Source organism: Taudactylus pleione, unplaced genomic scaffold (assembly GCF_031769625.1).
Source record: "Taudactylus pleione unplaced genomic scaffold, aTauple2 ptg000055l, whole genome shotgun sequence".
In the NCBI taxonomy this organism is placed as follows: domain Eukaryota; kingdom Metazoa; phylum Chordata; class Amphibia; order Anura; family Myobatrachidae; genus Taudactylus; species Taudactylus pleione.
Window position 1 is genome coordinate 7350788 of NW_028284457.1, and position 16724 is coordinate 7367511.

At 36.8% G+C, this 16724-nt stretch overlaps 1 protein-coding gene across 1 annotated transcript in view; it reads right to left on the reverse strand.

The window, feature by feature from the left end:
• Nucleotides 1-5531: 5531 nt before the first annotated feature.
• GRID2 (glutamate ionotropic receptor delta type subunit 2) overlaps nucleotides 5532-16724 on the reverse strand; it is a 1139199-nt gene continuing 1128006 nt past the window's right edge. Inside the window, exon 16 of the mRNA XM_088464469.1 lies at nucleotides 5532-6019. Within this exon, the coding sequence (XP_088320595.1) occupies nucleotides 5597-6019 (423 nt within the window). The 3' untranslated portion in view covers nucleotides 5532-5596. The remainder of the gene's footprint in view (nucleotides 6020-16724) is intronic.

Consider the following 16724-nt stretch of genomic DNA (forward strand, 5'->3'; position numbering starts at 1 on the left):
TAGATGTACTAAGCCTTGGTTAGTAATAAAGTGGAGAGAGATAAAGTACCAACCAATCAGCTCCTAACAGTCATTATACCAGCTGTGTTTGAAAAAATGACAGGAGCTGATTAGTTGGTACTTTATCACTCTCCATTTTATCTTTATTCTTAGAGCCCCTTGCATCTGCCATCCCATCTCTCCAATGTAAAGAGGGCGCACGTGTTATATTCTGGCCAATCTGCATACCATCATTTACATGTTGCTGGTATTCTGGACGTGCACAGAACTGATTTGCTTATTTTACATTACACAGACTGGCGTAAATCCAACTCAGCATCAGTCCCTATGTTTGGTTGCTTTGGATTAAAACACATTTGTGTTCTGTGCTCAATGTTAATAAGTAATCCACTTGATATCCTAATACCCAGAAGCCCTTTGCAGTTACTCATGTAAAGCTGCAATATTGGGTTACATTACAATATTCTAGTAGCATCCCACTGCATGTTGTAGCTGATACTATATCAGCCAAGGTGTGTGAGGTAATATTATGCATGCGACAACTGCCCACATATATATAGACAGCAAACTAAAGCCTTGCACAAACTAATCAAAAATAATTAAAGGATAATTACATCTTTAAATTATAATATCCGTAATATCTGTAATAAAGCTATTGCTTGTCCATGAAATGTGTTTGTGTTTTTGTGCTAATTTTAATATTGTTACACCAGAAATAACTTTTTAAAAGAGCTGTAAATTATAGTTGTAGACTTATGACTCTGTGGGGAGATGTATCAAGTCTTGGAGAGAGATAAAGTGAAGAAGTTGCCCATAGTATTAGTAACCAATCAGCTTCTAACTGTCATTTATCTAGCACAGTCTATGAAATGACAGAAGCTGATTGGTTGCTGTAGGCAACTTTATCTCTAGAGTTTACACATCTCCCCCAGTATCTTTCCAAAATGTGTACAATGTCAATAAACGACATCTAGATAACTCATTGCATCTATTAGTCTCTCCCTGTGACATGACACCAAGCTGCTATCCACCTGATTACATCAACTAGTTTTCCAACCTTGAGAGCTAGCACCTGTAAAGAAGATAACATACAATGGAGTTTGAAGTGGAAGTGGGTGGGCTTGACAGTTTCAAGGTTGCATAACAGTGTTTAATATTCAATGCAACCTTGGAGCCCAGGTACTGCTGTATATTGTAATCCAGTGGTTCTCAAACTCAGTCCTCAGGAATCCACACAGTTCACATTTTCCACATTTCCTGGCAGGTGCACAGGTGTATTCATTACTCACTGACACATTTTAAAAGATTTACAGGTGGAGCTAATTATTTCACTGTGATTCTGTGAGGAAACCCAGAAAACATGCACTGTGTGGGGTCCTGAGGACCGAGTTTGAGAACCTGTGTTGAAATCGAAGGCTCCAAATTACTATGTTGTATTAACAAATATGTATGTTTGGAACGAAAATAATTCTATGAAATTATCATTTAAAAATAATTTGAAACATTTAATAACAACTTAATTTCAATATAAGTTTTGTATAGCTGATAAAAGGGTTGAAAACACTCCTTTAAATTTTAAATAGCCTAATACTGAAAAATATTGTCAAATTTCAGAAAATACACAGAGGGGAACAATTGGGCAAATGCCTGGTCCCTCCCCCCTATCCCACAGCTGGGACAGATTTCGCCAAGGTCTATTTAGTCTAATCTAATAATATTTCTGGGCTGGCCAGCTGTGGTGGTAACACATTACGTAATTGTACATGGTGAATGAGAGGTAAGCAAAGGATAGTACCCGGCTGGATGGTAAACTGTGCCTGCTTCTCTGCTGCCAGGTGCTGCCATACACTGTGTGACCACCCGTACAGTTACTGGGTTTGACTGTGTTATACCCAGTAGTACAATTTGGTGGCCATTCACCAACTGTAGAGGTGGAAGGTCTCCACACTCACATGGCTGTTACAGCATGCTTAGAGATAGAGGGATTGCAGGACTGGTAAGTAAGTTATTTGGGTTGTTCCATAGATCTGGTGTTTGATTTTTACACCAATAGAGAAATAGGGATGGGGCTATTAGAATGCACAAGAGTTCTGGCATCTGTTTTTATATTATTACAGACTGGGGGAGGGGACTGCAGTCTATATATGGGATGCTCCTTAGATACATATATACTGTATGTATATAAGGTGTAGCCAAGAGCTAACAGGTCTGATTTTAGCCTAAGAACTCTAGGGTTGAGTTGTTGTTGAGGTTGGGAACAATGCAGGATTTATACTTATTGAATTATTAATATTTAATTGCTGGAATATAACTTCAATCCCATCAATGAAACTAAAACTGTTGCAGCTCATTTTATGCAATGGTGTGACATAGCAAGATGGTATGTGACAAGCCCCATGGTGTTCACCACAAAGCTGGTGTCTATATTTAGAACTATATTTAAACTTATATGTAAACATTGGGATCTAGAGATTGAACATTACTTTAATATCTTAAGTTTTTGCATTCTTTGTCTAGTTATCAGACTTAGCCTACAATCAGAAACAACAGTAACACTCTTTCTGCAAGTATTATAGATCACATATCAGTATGTTTTAACTAATTAAGGCCACTCAGTAATGCTCCTGTTTATAGCATAGCTCAGATTTGCAATCTTGAGCATTTAGTCTAAGGGCCAGATTCAGATGTGGACACAAATGCCATCGCAGCTGCGATCTCTCACGTATTGCAATTGTGAAAATATGGTAATGACTCACACTCACCATCCAGTGCTTAGAGACACCCACTGAAAGCATCTCACACCGCCGCTAACGCACAAATCCTGAAAAATCATAAAAACTGAACGCATATGAGGCGGCCATCAGCCTTCTGAGTAAGTCTAAGCTGTTGCAGACACAGCGGGTCCCCAGACAGACAGAGGGCTCTCCTGCTGCAAGCAAGAACGTAGTGGCTAATTTATGGACTTCCAAAAAAAACTGTGTATAAATGGTCTGACACACCTGCTTTTTCTAACCACCCCGCTACCTCCACCAAACGCTGACCACCGGTCAATCACTTTGCGAGTAAATCCTCTGTGTGAATGTAATCACAATTCAATCGCTGCACATGTGCTGTGCGGCTTACACATATGAGCAATAGCTATTAATTGCTCAATCTGCATAAATATTGGCTTTGCCTCCACCTCTAAATCAGGCCCTACATCTCTTTATCTAAAGTTAATTCTTACTGTTTTTTTTCTTTACATACTTTCTAATTTGAATCAGATTCATAAAATGATGAATGGCAAACATTATATATGGCTGGAAACAAACAGAAAATGTATGACCACAAAATATTCAGCAATTGGTACATAACTTTGGGCAGCACAGACAGTGTAATGGTTACCATTACTGCCTCACAGCACTGAGGTTTTGGGTTCAACTTCTACTATTGCCCTAACTGTGTAATTTGCATATTCTCCCTGTGCTTGCATGGGTTTTCACTAGGTTCTTCGGTTTCCTCCCACGCTCCAAAAATATACTGATAGGTTAATTGGCTTCCAACAAAATGTAACCCGAATGTGTATGTGTGTTTACATTTGGTAGGGAATATAGATTGTAAGCTTCACTGGGGCAGGGACTGATGTGATATGCTGATATGCTGAATATTCTCTGTAAAGCGCTGTGGAATATGTGTGTGCTATATAAATAACTGATTATAAATAATAATTGAGTTTCATGTTTACATGAAAGAAATAAAGAAGTAAGGTTGAACAGAAAATGAAACATAGCTATCATATCCACTCCTGAGAGACCCTTTTATAGAACTTTGTGAACTTTCCATACACTCAATATGAAACTTGTGTTATTATATTATTCATTTTAGAACTCTCATATATTTTTACTATAGCAACCAAACAAACATGACATTCCATCAAACACCAGATTCTAACCTTGGTTTCTAAATGATGAATAGATTGCAATATAATATAGGAATGGTCATATATTAAGCTTTTTATGACAAGTGATATAAAAACAATGTATCATTGAAATTGTAGAACTTTCTAAAATATACATTTCTGTTGTAAATAACTTTTTTTTAACTTTTTACTAAAGCACTATTGTAGGAGATATAATAGTTTATTTATACTCACGCCTGCACAGATATATGCCCATATGTTTGTAAAGTTCATCTATGTTATGCATAACGTTGGAATTTTGGATAATGTTGACATCAACCTTGTATTGTAAGCTTGGTTAAAGTAAAATCTGAGGAGATTTTATGACAATTTTAGCTATAATGAAATTTAGAGGTAATGGGCAATTACATTTAATGGGGTTTTCCATTTTCTCAGTTTAAGGGCTGGATTTAATTAGCAGCAGTAATTAAATGTGGGCTAATGCAGAGGTCAGGGCTATTCAATTGTAACCACAGTAGTACTCAATAAGCCCGCAGGCTGCACTTAACGTGGATTTATGTTTGAGCCTGAGGTAGGCCCGGACAAAAATCTGCAGTGAGTGCTATTATCAATGGTGCCGCGGACTAATTAACCCATAGCTCTAGACAGTTATACCGGGATCTATGGGTTAACACGCGTTAACCGTGGATTTACAATGCAAGGAAAATGACTTATAATTTAATAGCTCCAAGTGTAAAAGTCCAAGGCTACTAGCACTTTTCCCAGCGTAGTAATTTTCACAACTAATTGAATATGCCCCTAAATCTCAGCCACTGTTTTTGACAGCAATAGTGCCACATGAGATATGAATTGGTATCAAAGGAGGACTTGTTATCCTAATTATCCGTTCTCTGCAAGGACAGGAGATAGGGTATGTCAACATTAGCCAATTTTTGACACTATCCACAGTGTAAACACACGAGTATGCATACAATGGTATACATACTACCCACAGTGTACACGTGTGTATGCATACAATGACATACATACTATCCACAGTGTATTCACACATGTGTATGCATACACTGGCATAAGTACTATCCTCAGCATATACACACATTTGTTTGCATAATACAGTACATACAAGTTACTGAGATTGTGCGGGCTATCATCCATAAACTGTACATAAAAAAATCATTTAACTTAATTAATAATATATGCACTGCTACAGTGCAAACAAATGTCTAAAATGTATTCTTTACTGACATAGTAATGGCTTTTTGTAGTCCTACAAAATTGCATTTTTTTTCTTGCAGGCTTAAAAGTGTTTGTTTCTATACTGCAGGGTTGGCCTTTAGTCCGCACTTACAGGACACATCAGCAGCAGAGTATATAGGAGAATTAGTAAAATTGATGCAAGGAAGTTGAATTATTGCAGATGTATCTGTCAAACCAGAGGGAGATTCAAAATTTATTAACATGTATTCAAAGAGTAACAGAAAATAAAAAATAAAAAAATTGAGACAATGCAGTGAATTTAGAAGTTGTAAAACACATTTACAGACAAAGGATTGGGGAAGAAAAAACGAGGAATCAATTTTTTTTTATTAATAATCTGGATATAAAAAAAATACATCCATGTTAGTCCCATAATTTTACAGATGCTCCTGTCAAGGAGAGTCCAAAAAAAAAACCAACAGTGAGGAGGCTCTCTAAAGCTCATATGGACGTGCCTCGGTCAGGGTCATTGCCAAGACTGAGCCCTAGAGAAGGAGTTGGCTGGTATGGAATAGATGACATAGTTTTAATTGGACTTCGAAAAAATCCACCATTGGGTGCTCTGTGTCTGAAAGGACCAGTTCGGTGCTCAGGCACATTGCCAAATGCAAAACCAGAGGCAGCTTTAGTGGACAAGTTACGACTAAGTGTTTGTATTTGCTCTGGTATAAAGGTTGTAGTGGTTATATGAGTGTTCCTAAAATCACTAATTTGCTCCAGAGTTTGCCGTGTTGGTAATGTGTCGATGTCTAAAGGTGTTAGATCAACTGATGAGGAGGAAAACTGTTTATGAGGACTGTCGTCATCAGTGCACAGGCTGTTTACACGTCGGTGGAGATGTTCCAGGTCAATTTCTTTGTCATCCTGGAGGAGAAAAGAGAGGGAGATGCACAGTATTCAGTAGGAACCTTAAGTATATGATGTTGGACCTAGCCAGACATCAACTACCAAATGTTGTAGCCATCCATTTAAAGGAAAACTAGACTTTTACACCTTGTGTAAAAATGGCAAATCAGATTCGGAAACATTGATTTTGTTGATAATGCTTAAATGATAATATTTTCATAATCAACAATGTTCCATCCTTTCACCTACAAACAGTAATTTATTGACTGATATTGATGAATTCCCCATTCATATCCTTCCTTGCCAAGTCATTTGGCTAGTTGCTAGTAAATGGACAGAATTTAATTGATAAAAATAAAAATGTCATCTTTTGTTGCCAGAATTTGGCATTAAGCGATAGAAGCCCTACCCATTTACTCCATACAGTTGAATGAAGTGTTATCTTTCCAGCTCTAATCAGAAATAATAAAGATGGTGAAATCTGTTTAATATCCTTTTCTACTGTGAAAGTCAATATGCTGAAGATTGAAGTGACTTTGCTAATTTTCAATGCATTTTTTTAAGCCCACAAAATGGCAGCCTCCATTATGTGTTGGTAATAGGCACAATTTAAAAGTGTACTAAAGAGACATCAAGCTAAAGCAGGAAAGCAGCATAAACAAAAATAGCTATAATAAAAATGATAAGTAGGCTATTTACAATGATATATTATTATAATTGGTTTTCCTTTAAATGAAAAATGCAAATACAGGTTTATATAAATTTCTGAGTTTTTGATACATAAATACTTAATACAGCCTTTGAGTATTATGTTTCTATGTCACATCAATAACTAAGGTAACATAATAATAATAATAATAATAATAATAATAATAATAATAATAATAATAATTATTATTATTATTATTATTATTATTATTATTATTATAGTTTATCTATATGATGCCATAAGATGCCTCCTGCGCTATACTTTTCCATATAGAACAAACAACACAATTATACATCAGCACTTGGAATAAAATAGGATAAATATCAACATAAGGAGATAATCCTAAAACATGGTAAAATCTGAAGAAATTGAATATGGAGTGAAGGGTAGGCATTATGAATAGTAGCAGCAAGTGGTGAAGGATCCTGGAGATGGTGTATGTGGATGGATTAGGAAGTAAAACAGCAATCAATTAACCTGTACCAAACAAGAAGGTGGACAGACAGGCTCAGGATTACTGGTGGAAGATGGAAAAAAAAAACAAAGGCTCATTGGTTTCAGGGATAGTGCTTGGAGGAGAGAGCGAGGAAAGGGACCCTGACTGTGAAACCAGACTAGTCTAAAACTACATAAAGTTTTAGAATCCAATTGTATGACCATTGTGCAAAATCTTGTACAGTCTCATTTAGAATATATTAATTTAGACAAAATGGGAATTTATTGCTTGTCTCACAATTTTGTAGTATGTGCCCCAGCAAACAAAGGGGCCGATTCAGTTTTTGGAATAGAGCAAGAAAGAGAAAGTAACTTTGGTAAAACCATGTTGCACTGCAGGCAGGGCAGATATAAAAGGTGCAGAGAGATTTAGATTTTGGATAGGTGTGTCCAAACTGAAATCTAAATTGCAGTATAAAAATAAAACTGTCCAGCATTTGTGGGCTACATGCAAAAAATTTATGTATTTGCACCCCTTAAATTGCAACATGGTTTGTCCAAGTGCACAGCTACTTGCTCTATCTTACTCTGGCCCCTATTTAACAATGATGGTAAACACCAGCGAAATTTATCACTGTGATACTAATGAAAAAGCCACTGGAACTTATCAATACTGACCCCTCCGGCGAGGTCCCGCGAAGTCCTCCTCCTCAGTAAGGTCCTCCACTAGACTGCTTGGCAGCCTAAAACTGCCAGCATCGAGCACCGGTGTAGTGCGCATGCGCGACAGTCCATCTGCGGATGTGCATGACACGGGGACCCGGCAGTGCCTGAAAGGCTTCACTGAAGACGGAAAGGCATTGGCCCTCATTCAGAGCCGTTCGCTATTTGCGGTCGTTCGTTTAAAAACAAGGGGTGGCTATTCAAATGATCCGTACGCACATTGTAGTCTGTTCACACCTCTAAGTCTGAACGAGCGAGCAAAACATACGCTCGTTTATTTGTTAAAAACGCCCCCTGGCCGCTCGCATCCTACGTCATGTCCGCTATTTATTAGATTAATCGAGTACATCGACCAGCGTATGAACTGCTCGCTATTCTTGTGGTTGGTGTTTGCTACCACAAATTTGCGAGCAGTTCTGGCTATAAAATAACCCAGTGACGTGAACAATGACGCTGCTGTTTTAAATATACACACCCATAAAACGCCCGTTTTGACCTTTAAGCACGCCTGCGTTCGGATCTCCACTCCCCATTTTCAAGCACCTTCCCCTGTTACCACCCACATACGCCTCATTCTGTCACTCAAAATAGCAGGCACTCGCTATATTGCGTACCAACGATTTTTGGCCGCACTGACTGGTTCGCGCATGCGTACTAAAAACCGTACGCATGCGCAGATGTGCAAACATCGCTCGGAACGAGCGTACTGCCGCTAACGAGCGGCTCTGAATGAGGGCCATTGTCGGGTCTCCATTGCAGGCAATGGGGCCAGCATTGTGCTCGCCATCTAAAAGATGGCGAGGGCGATGCTTGACAAACAGCGGTAATCTTAAATTACCTCTGTTTGCTAAATCCAGAAAGGGTTGGAGAACGCTAAAGGGGTTATGCTTCGTTGTTAAATAGGGACCTCTATTCCCAAATATGAATCAGGCCCACAGTTACTGTAAAATGCAAGTGAAATATGTGTAGACTAACAGGAATCTATATCATTTTTTATACACACACTTATTGGAATGTGAAGAATAATTGAGTTGATGCCCAATAAGTATATCAGATTTATTCTGGCTTTAGTTAGCTAATTATATGAACTGGCACAAACTATGTTTTCTTTGATTTTTCATCTACGTCCTTCCTCAACTTTCAATTAAATTTTTCAATTTATACATTTTCAATAGTTCAAAGAAAGGTACAAAATTATACATTTGTAATAGGTTTAGTTTAATCTCCTTGGCTTAATTTTTTAAAAACCTATTTAAAAAATATGGATTAAAAATGCCTATCTACCAACTGCTCCTCTTTTCAACTCGTATCACCCCAGCAACTCTTTCATCCTTGATGGTGTAATATTATAAATGTAACCCTGCAACGATGCAGAATAACTTTTGTTGATCTAGATTTTTTTATTATTGTCATATTATTGTGAGCTTCAAGGTTCATATATTAAATTGTGCTCAAGTGATTCTGCAATGATAATTATAATATAACTATTTTTTTTAATTCTGATTCAAAAAAATCAAATTATAATTTTCTGGCACTTCGCTCTGACCCACAATGTACACTGACATTGGAGCGAACAGCTGAGGCTTGCAGAGATGGCAAGGGCAATGATCTCTGTTGAAAATTACTTATCTGCACAAGTCCTCAATGTTCATATTTGAGAATATGAAATTTGACAATTTTATACAATACATCATGTCAAGACATTGGATGGAATGTAATAAACAAAGATTTATCAACAGATTTATTGTGATGGTTGCAATGGGATTTGCAGAGGCAATTTTTCTAAAGACAAAATAGATATCTTATTAAAAGGCAAAACCAAGATGTTTTTGCCAATAATAATTTATCCCATGGCAAAATCGCAGAAACTCTGCGACAACTTGCTGTTCACTACATGTCATTGTATAGAAATTTCAAGCACACTACTACAGTAATTATCGGGGTGTAAAAACATATGCATTCAGTAAAAAATTTTTTAAACGGATGTAAAGTTTAATAATGACTGTATGAAATCCCGAATTGGTGAGGTATGTAATTTACAGCTGGAATACAGATTTATTTTGAAAGGAAAAGGTTACAAAAAAGTATTATTGACTGAAGTGTAAATTATCTGGCTGAAAAAGGTTTAAATGTTGCTTGTTATTGTTATCATATTAATTCAGTTTAATAAAGAAGTAAACTGAAATAAGCTGTTTAACTGCTTAAACACAACAGCGTGTTTTGGAAGGACTGCATAACAAGATTAATATATTCTTTTGCGCAAATCATGATGTCAATTTGGATAATATCAAAATGATATAGTTACCATTTGGGTGATTTTAAATATATTAGGAAAAACTCTAAACCTGGCACATGTCATTCAGGAGATATTGTTCTGATATTTTTTTCCTAAATCGCTAGCTGACCGAAGTAAACTAGGTTTAATAAATTAGTTAATATGCATATGCCTTTGACATGAGTAAGGCCAAGGGATAAGTTAAGTTTAAATATTGTGGGATACTATATATATATATATATATATATATATATATATACACATATGTTGTTAGTACAGTAATGATCCAGGCAACTGTGTGCCCTTTCTCAAGCTTTCTCAAGGTTGCTGTACTAACATTCTGTATGCTTAAATAAATACTATTGGTGTTTGAACTCTGACCTTGGATTGCCATTTTCTTCTTGTGAACTACATAATTACTGTATCCAAACACCCTGTATTTCTATGGATTTTGGAGTGCCCATCTAGTCTCTACAAATATATATATATGTCATGATTAAAGCACTGGAGAAGTTGTTGATAGGAGGTATATATGTCCCAGGTTCTTAACTTCTGTATGGTAAGTAGCAAGGTAATGAGCAACCTTGATTGCCAGACCACCTGTGAGAGACTGATGAAAGGTGTGTCAGTTTCTCTGGGAAGTCCTCGGGAGCAGGCTAACAGACCTGTTGAGAGACACTGCTATGACTTTACGTAAGTACTGTATTTAAGTACTGTTTTGTGTGAGTTGGAAATTAGGTCCCCCCACCCTTAGGACGGAATGCGTCACTGCATATTCTGTGGTCAAACATCTGAAAATTGCGCCTTTGGAGGTTTGGCCGCTTACCGCATATGTATCAATCTCTGGAATGCGATACATACCGGAGCTTGGATGTGGTGGGCATTGCATTCTTTAGATAGAGTTGTCCAATAGAAGCCTATGGCTTTCTATTTGCAATTCTGGGGTGTGTGCATCACTCGACGCATGCGCAGAAGGACTTCCGGGTCCTAAACCCAGAAATCCTTAGATCACAAGAGACATCTCTTACCAGGAGAGATGTTCTTTGTGATTTTCTTCAAGCATGCGGCATTAGTAAACGCTGTTATGCTTGTGATGAGTGACGGGATGCATTGCATACCCACCCTAATAGAAGGAGACTTATGTATAGTTATTGTCGGGTAGTCCTGGATTTATTTTTATGTTTTGTTTATTTTGTTCTGCAAAATAAAACTAGCTGTGGATACTTGTACCAGGACAATGGACTGGTGTGCTATTAATCATCTGCTGCAAAACAAGTCCATTTACCCCAGGAGACAGCATCCTTGACCTGATTTTAATACAATGCACTTATATATACCTATTCATATAATGGAGAGAAAAATGCAGCATTTAAAATAATCCACAAAATAATTGTATTTTATTTTTATGTATTTAAAGGGCAATTTCATGCAAGTAGTTAAAATGTTACATTTTAAGTGGTACTGAAATGCTAAAACACAAACACGTAAGATGTGTCAGAACTATTATTTATAGCATATGTGCTCGATAATTGTTAGTTTTTAGTCTAATTTCAGATTATTTTTTTCTTTATTTTTCTCCCTCACAATTGTTTTTAAGATTTTTTACATGGGTTCTGTGAAAAAAATATCACAATTTTCTGATATGAATATATTATTAAAAAAAAAATCCCCAGACAAAAACACTTTTTTTTCATGGAAAATGCTGCTGACATATCCATGATCAGCCTGTGTGGAAAAGTAGTAGTTTGGTAATTTTGCAAGTTGTGTACTATAGTGTGCCAGGGCTCAAGATGCATCCATATCAATGGAAAATAAAAATAGAAGTAGCCTAATGAGATAAGAAGTAGCCTAATTTGTAACAAAGAGGTAAGTAGGACAGTAGATAAAAAATGGGATATTCTGATGTTTGAGTATAAGGGGTATATTTACTAAAGGTCGAATTTAATCGATTTAAAATCGATCAAAATTGATTAAGATCGATGTGTTTCTGGGGCTAAATCACACATTTACTAACAGTCAACTTTTGAATTCGTTTTTTAAGTATTAGTAAATGTGTGATTTAGCCCCAGAAACAAAACATCGATGTTGATCGATTTTAAATCGATTAAAATCGACCTTTGGGAAATATACCCCTATATTTCACTTCAAACAGGAGCCAGAACATATACACATCTATAAATAGTAACATGTTACCGGCTTACTTTCCCCATCACTGACATGCTTAACTGATGCCAACAGTCTCAAATGAAGATAATATATGAATATAATCAAAGGACACTAATTCAACATTACTGAACATTATAAAAGCATGTTTGGGCATAATTTGGATGTTAATCTGCTGTCTTCAGTTGTACACTGTATAAAATAGAAAGGTTCCCCATACCTTAATTTTTGGTGGACACCCTAATCTGTGCTCTTTGGGTCCCTGATTTTATTGGAGGAATCAAGGCACAAGTAGGCCACAAACTAAACCCAATGTCTGCAGTTCCCAAATCTTGTCCATGCACCAAGCCAATGATATTTGAGAACATCACCAGCCTGGAGCAGAACAATGTTGAATTCAAGAAGAGGAGACACATAAAACTCAGCCTGCAACCTGTTCATGTATCCATGAATACTAGCTCTTCAACTAGCTCATAAAGTGTATGTGATGATGGCTATGCAGGCTGCAATTCATATGTGATAATGGGCAACTAACCAAATATTGCTGCATGTGTCATGTGAGAATTATTGCTTTGCCTGATGAATCACTTAATATCAATATTAGGCATAATATAGCTAGCTACAAAAAGGGCTGAAATATGCTGGTAGTTGTCAAAAATGTAATCACCAATCTGAAGTCCCTTAATAGGAGATTGAGCTTCCACATGCAGCCAGTACAGGACAAAGCACCATTGTCCTTATAAAGTCACTCATAATGTCTTGCTGTGGGTGGTGGAAAAGATCTCAGGTTCCATTCCTATAATGGGGCAGCATGGTTGGTATAATGGTTAGCATTACTGCCTCACAGCAGTGAGGTAATGGATTCAATTCCCACCATGGCCTGTGTGGAGTTTGTATATTCTCCCCGTGCTTGCATGGGTTTTCTCCAGGTAATCTGTATTTATTCCACAATCCATGAATATACTAGTAGGTTAAATTGGGTATATGTTAATAAATAATAAACTGCTTTAGGCGGTTTAGAGCTGGTGATTGAGAAGGCCATGACATATGGATAACATCAGTGTCATGCTCATCATCTACTAGAAGACCACACGCATGTTGTTATCCTATACACCTTCAGGAAGTAATTGCTGCAAAAAGGGTTCACATACATTAAGGAATACTGGGATGTATACTAGAAATAACCTTGCCTTATAAACCAAAGGACAATGTACCCTGCAACATTATGGGATCACCAGAATCCTTCTCTTTTAGAAGCAAGCACTCAGGGTTTTAGAGGTTGATAGGTTGGTACCACATGTGCACTCATCCAGTTGCATATAACATGTGAAGTATGACTTAGCTGGCAGCATTACCTCACTCCACTGCTAAGTGCTATTTGCATGACAGAACTTGCAAATGAGTATTGTCACTGTGAAGAGCAGTTTATGTATGGCAACTCTGACTAGGATAGACTGTTTTGGATTAAACTGGTTGCTCATATTTCTGACATCACTTTAACAATGTTGCTCATGAAGAATCACATTTTGTTTAAAAAGCAAGCAGGGAACCTAAGCATTTTTATACATGATACAACCAAATGGGATGCGTCATGTCAACAATAACATTGCCGAAAGTCATTATGTTGACATCACAATGTTGACATATTCATCTGAAATGTTGACATGTGAAATGTCAATATTCTGCACAATGTCGACATTAAGGTGAGGCTGCGGGAGTGGAGGGATAAGGTTAGGCTAGGGGAGGGAGGGTCAGGCTGTGAGGGAGGTTTGGGGTTAGGGACAGGGTTAGCCTACTCACCGTAGATTACTCCGCTGGGATTCTGCGTTAGCTGACTGCTGGATCACAAGACAATGCCAGAGCCACAGGAGCAGGTAAGTGAAGCTGCTGCACCACCAGGCCTGTTTTATCAACATTCTAATCTTTTCAACATTTTATAAGTGTCAACATGATGAATGTTGACAGAACAAACCCAACCCTAGCCATACTGGGATGTTAATTGCCTACTTAATGCATGAGCCACATCGGGTATGGTGCTTTCCAGGTGTTTCCATTTAAAAAAAAAGAAAATTAAACCACCTATTGGGGACGCTGGCTTTAATCATGAATAAAGAGGGAATTAAATATGTATATATATATATTCATAACACAAATCTAATAATTGCTATTTCTGCTACTATGAGGTCTTCAGTTGCAGATGCTACATAAAAGGATTGCCTCATAGAAAATTAAAAAGTGTATATTGAAGAGGCGTAATTAAAATTCCAAATAGAGCAGAAATAGAAATATATAAAATTAATAAAAACTTCAGCACTAAAGCATATATAAATTACTTAAGTGGGGAGATTTATCAAATCTTCTAAACAGGACAAGTGTTGCCCATGCCAATCAATCGGATTCTAAGGAGTTTATTTATGAAGTGTTGGTTGTAAAACCCAATGCTTCTGATCATGTTTAGGTCTAATGTCTAAAAGGGCAATGCTTTTACTAGCAAGACATGGCTACTAAAAGCATTGCCTTTTAAATATCAGGCATAAACATAATCAGATCAATAAAGCCCTATTATTTCTCTAGCACATTCTATAGAATCTGATTGGTTGCTATGGACAATACCTTACCTTGTCCACTTTAAAAGGTTTGAGAAAACTCCCCCAAGTTCCCTTTAATAAAACACAGCATAAAACATAAAACTAAATGAATGTTCAGAATAAGAGAAGGCTACAGTACAAGCTAATCATAATCATTACATTGTTACCAGTTGAGATTGCTTTATTTATAATTAGCATGTAGCCTACTCTTTTATTTTGAACATTCTTTTTTATGTTTTATTCTATCTTTTATTGAAGTGACCTTGAGTCATTTATATATCCATTAGCCCTGACAGTTTTTATAGTTCATATATACATTTATACTTCTGCTATATTGGGTTTATTTTTGTGCCTTTTCAATATACAGTATACTGTACGTTTCCATTTTTTTGTCCACTGCCTGTGTCTATGTGTGAACACATCTTCTGAATGCACTAAGGGGGAGATGTATTAAGCTTTGGAGAGAGATAAAGTAGAGAGAGTTAAAAATACCAACTACTCAGCTTCTGTCACTTTACAGGCTTTTTTCGAAAAATGACAGTTAAGAGCTGATTGGTTGGTACTTTATCTCTCTAAACTTTTTCTCTCTCCAAGGCTTAGTACATCTACCCGTAAGAACTCCAGGTGACACAGGAGATGCTCAGAACCCTTGGTCTTTCTTGTCTAATTTGGCCACCCATATGAGTCTGTTTTACAGACAGTATAAAGAGACAAAACTATCTTTTATCTATTTCATTAACTGCTGTGTATGTCCTGCTTCTCCTAAATGACAGATGATCAGATGATGTGTAATGGACATCCTAGAATGCATTTACACATCAACTTCATCTGTGGTTTACTGAAGCTCCCCTAAATCTTACTGAACTGGGGATGCATTACAAATATATAAACATAAATATTACGGATATTCTGATGTTGGTTCAGTAATAGATAAAGTAACTATTGTCCTGGAATTGCCATCTTTTTAAATTTTACCTTTCCTCAATTTCCATGGTACTTACAGTGAAGGCTGGTGGCGAATGCTTAGTAAGTTTTGATTTGTTATTATGAAGCAAAAAAAGTCTGTAAGTTTGATGCTGTTGGGCTATCAGCTTTGGCCTCCAGCAATGTTGATGAGTATTCCATTAGGCCTTGAGCTTATCAGAAGAGATTCCTGGCCACAGATGTCAGCCTGTAAATAATAAATCCTATTATGTAGTAGCGGGGGATGCCAGACTATATTTCATAATACATTATATAAATATGTGGATATATTTATTTCATCTTTAAAGACCAATATATTGCATTAAATGGGGATGTTCCATAGTACTCATTATTGAAACAAATAAGGCAGAAGGTAAAGCAATAGGGAAGATTATAGTAATATTTTTTTTTTGGGGGGGGGGGCAGAGCAGTATTTTAATACTTTCCTATTACTGCAAATTAATGATGTATGTGATATCAGGTAAAATGAGAAGTAAACTGTTAAACTCTTTGTAGGACTGCCATACTCTATACTACTGAATCAGTCTTGTATAGGTTAGTCCATAGATAATAATCATAACAAGATAATTATCAGGCTTTTTATTTTCTAAATAGCGCGGATGTGCTGTGCCACACAACACCATGGATGGACACAAGATTATTTAGCTGGTTGATCACTACCTTTGCTGATGGGCTCATCAGTATAACGTATTTTTCAACCTGACAGATGAAATCCATTCACAATTTGATTAGGCAATTGTATGGGGGCCACACATGGTTCAAGGTCACAGCAAGTAGATGGGTTACAGCATAGCTGTGCTAATTGCCCCATGTTAATAAATCAGCCAGAAAATATGATCATGTAAG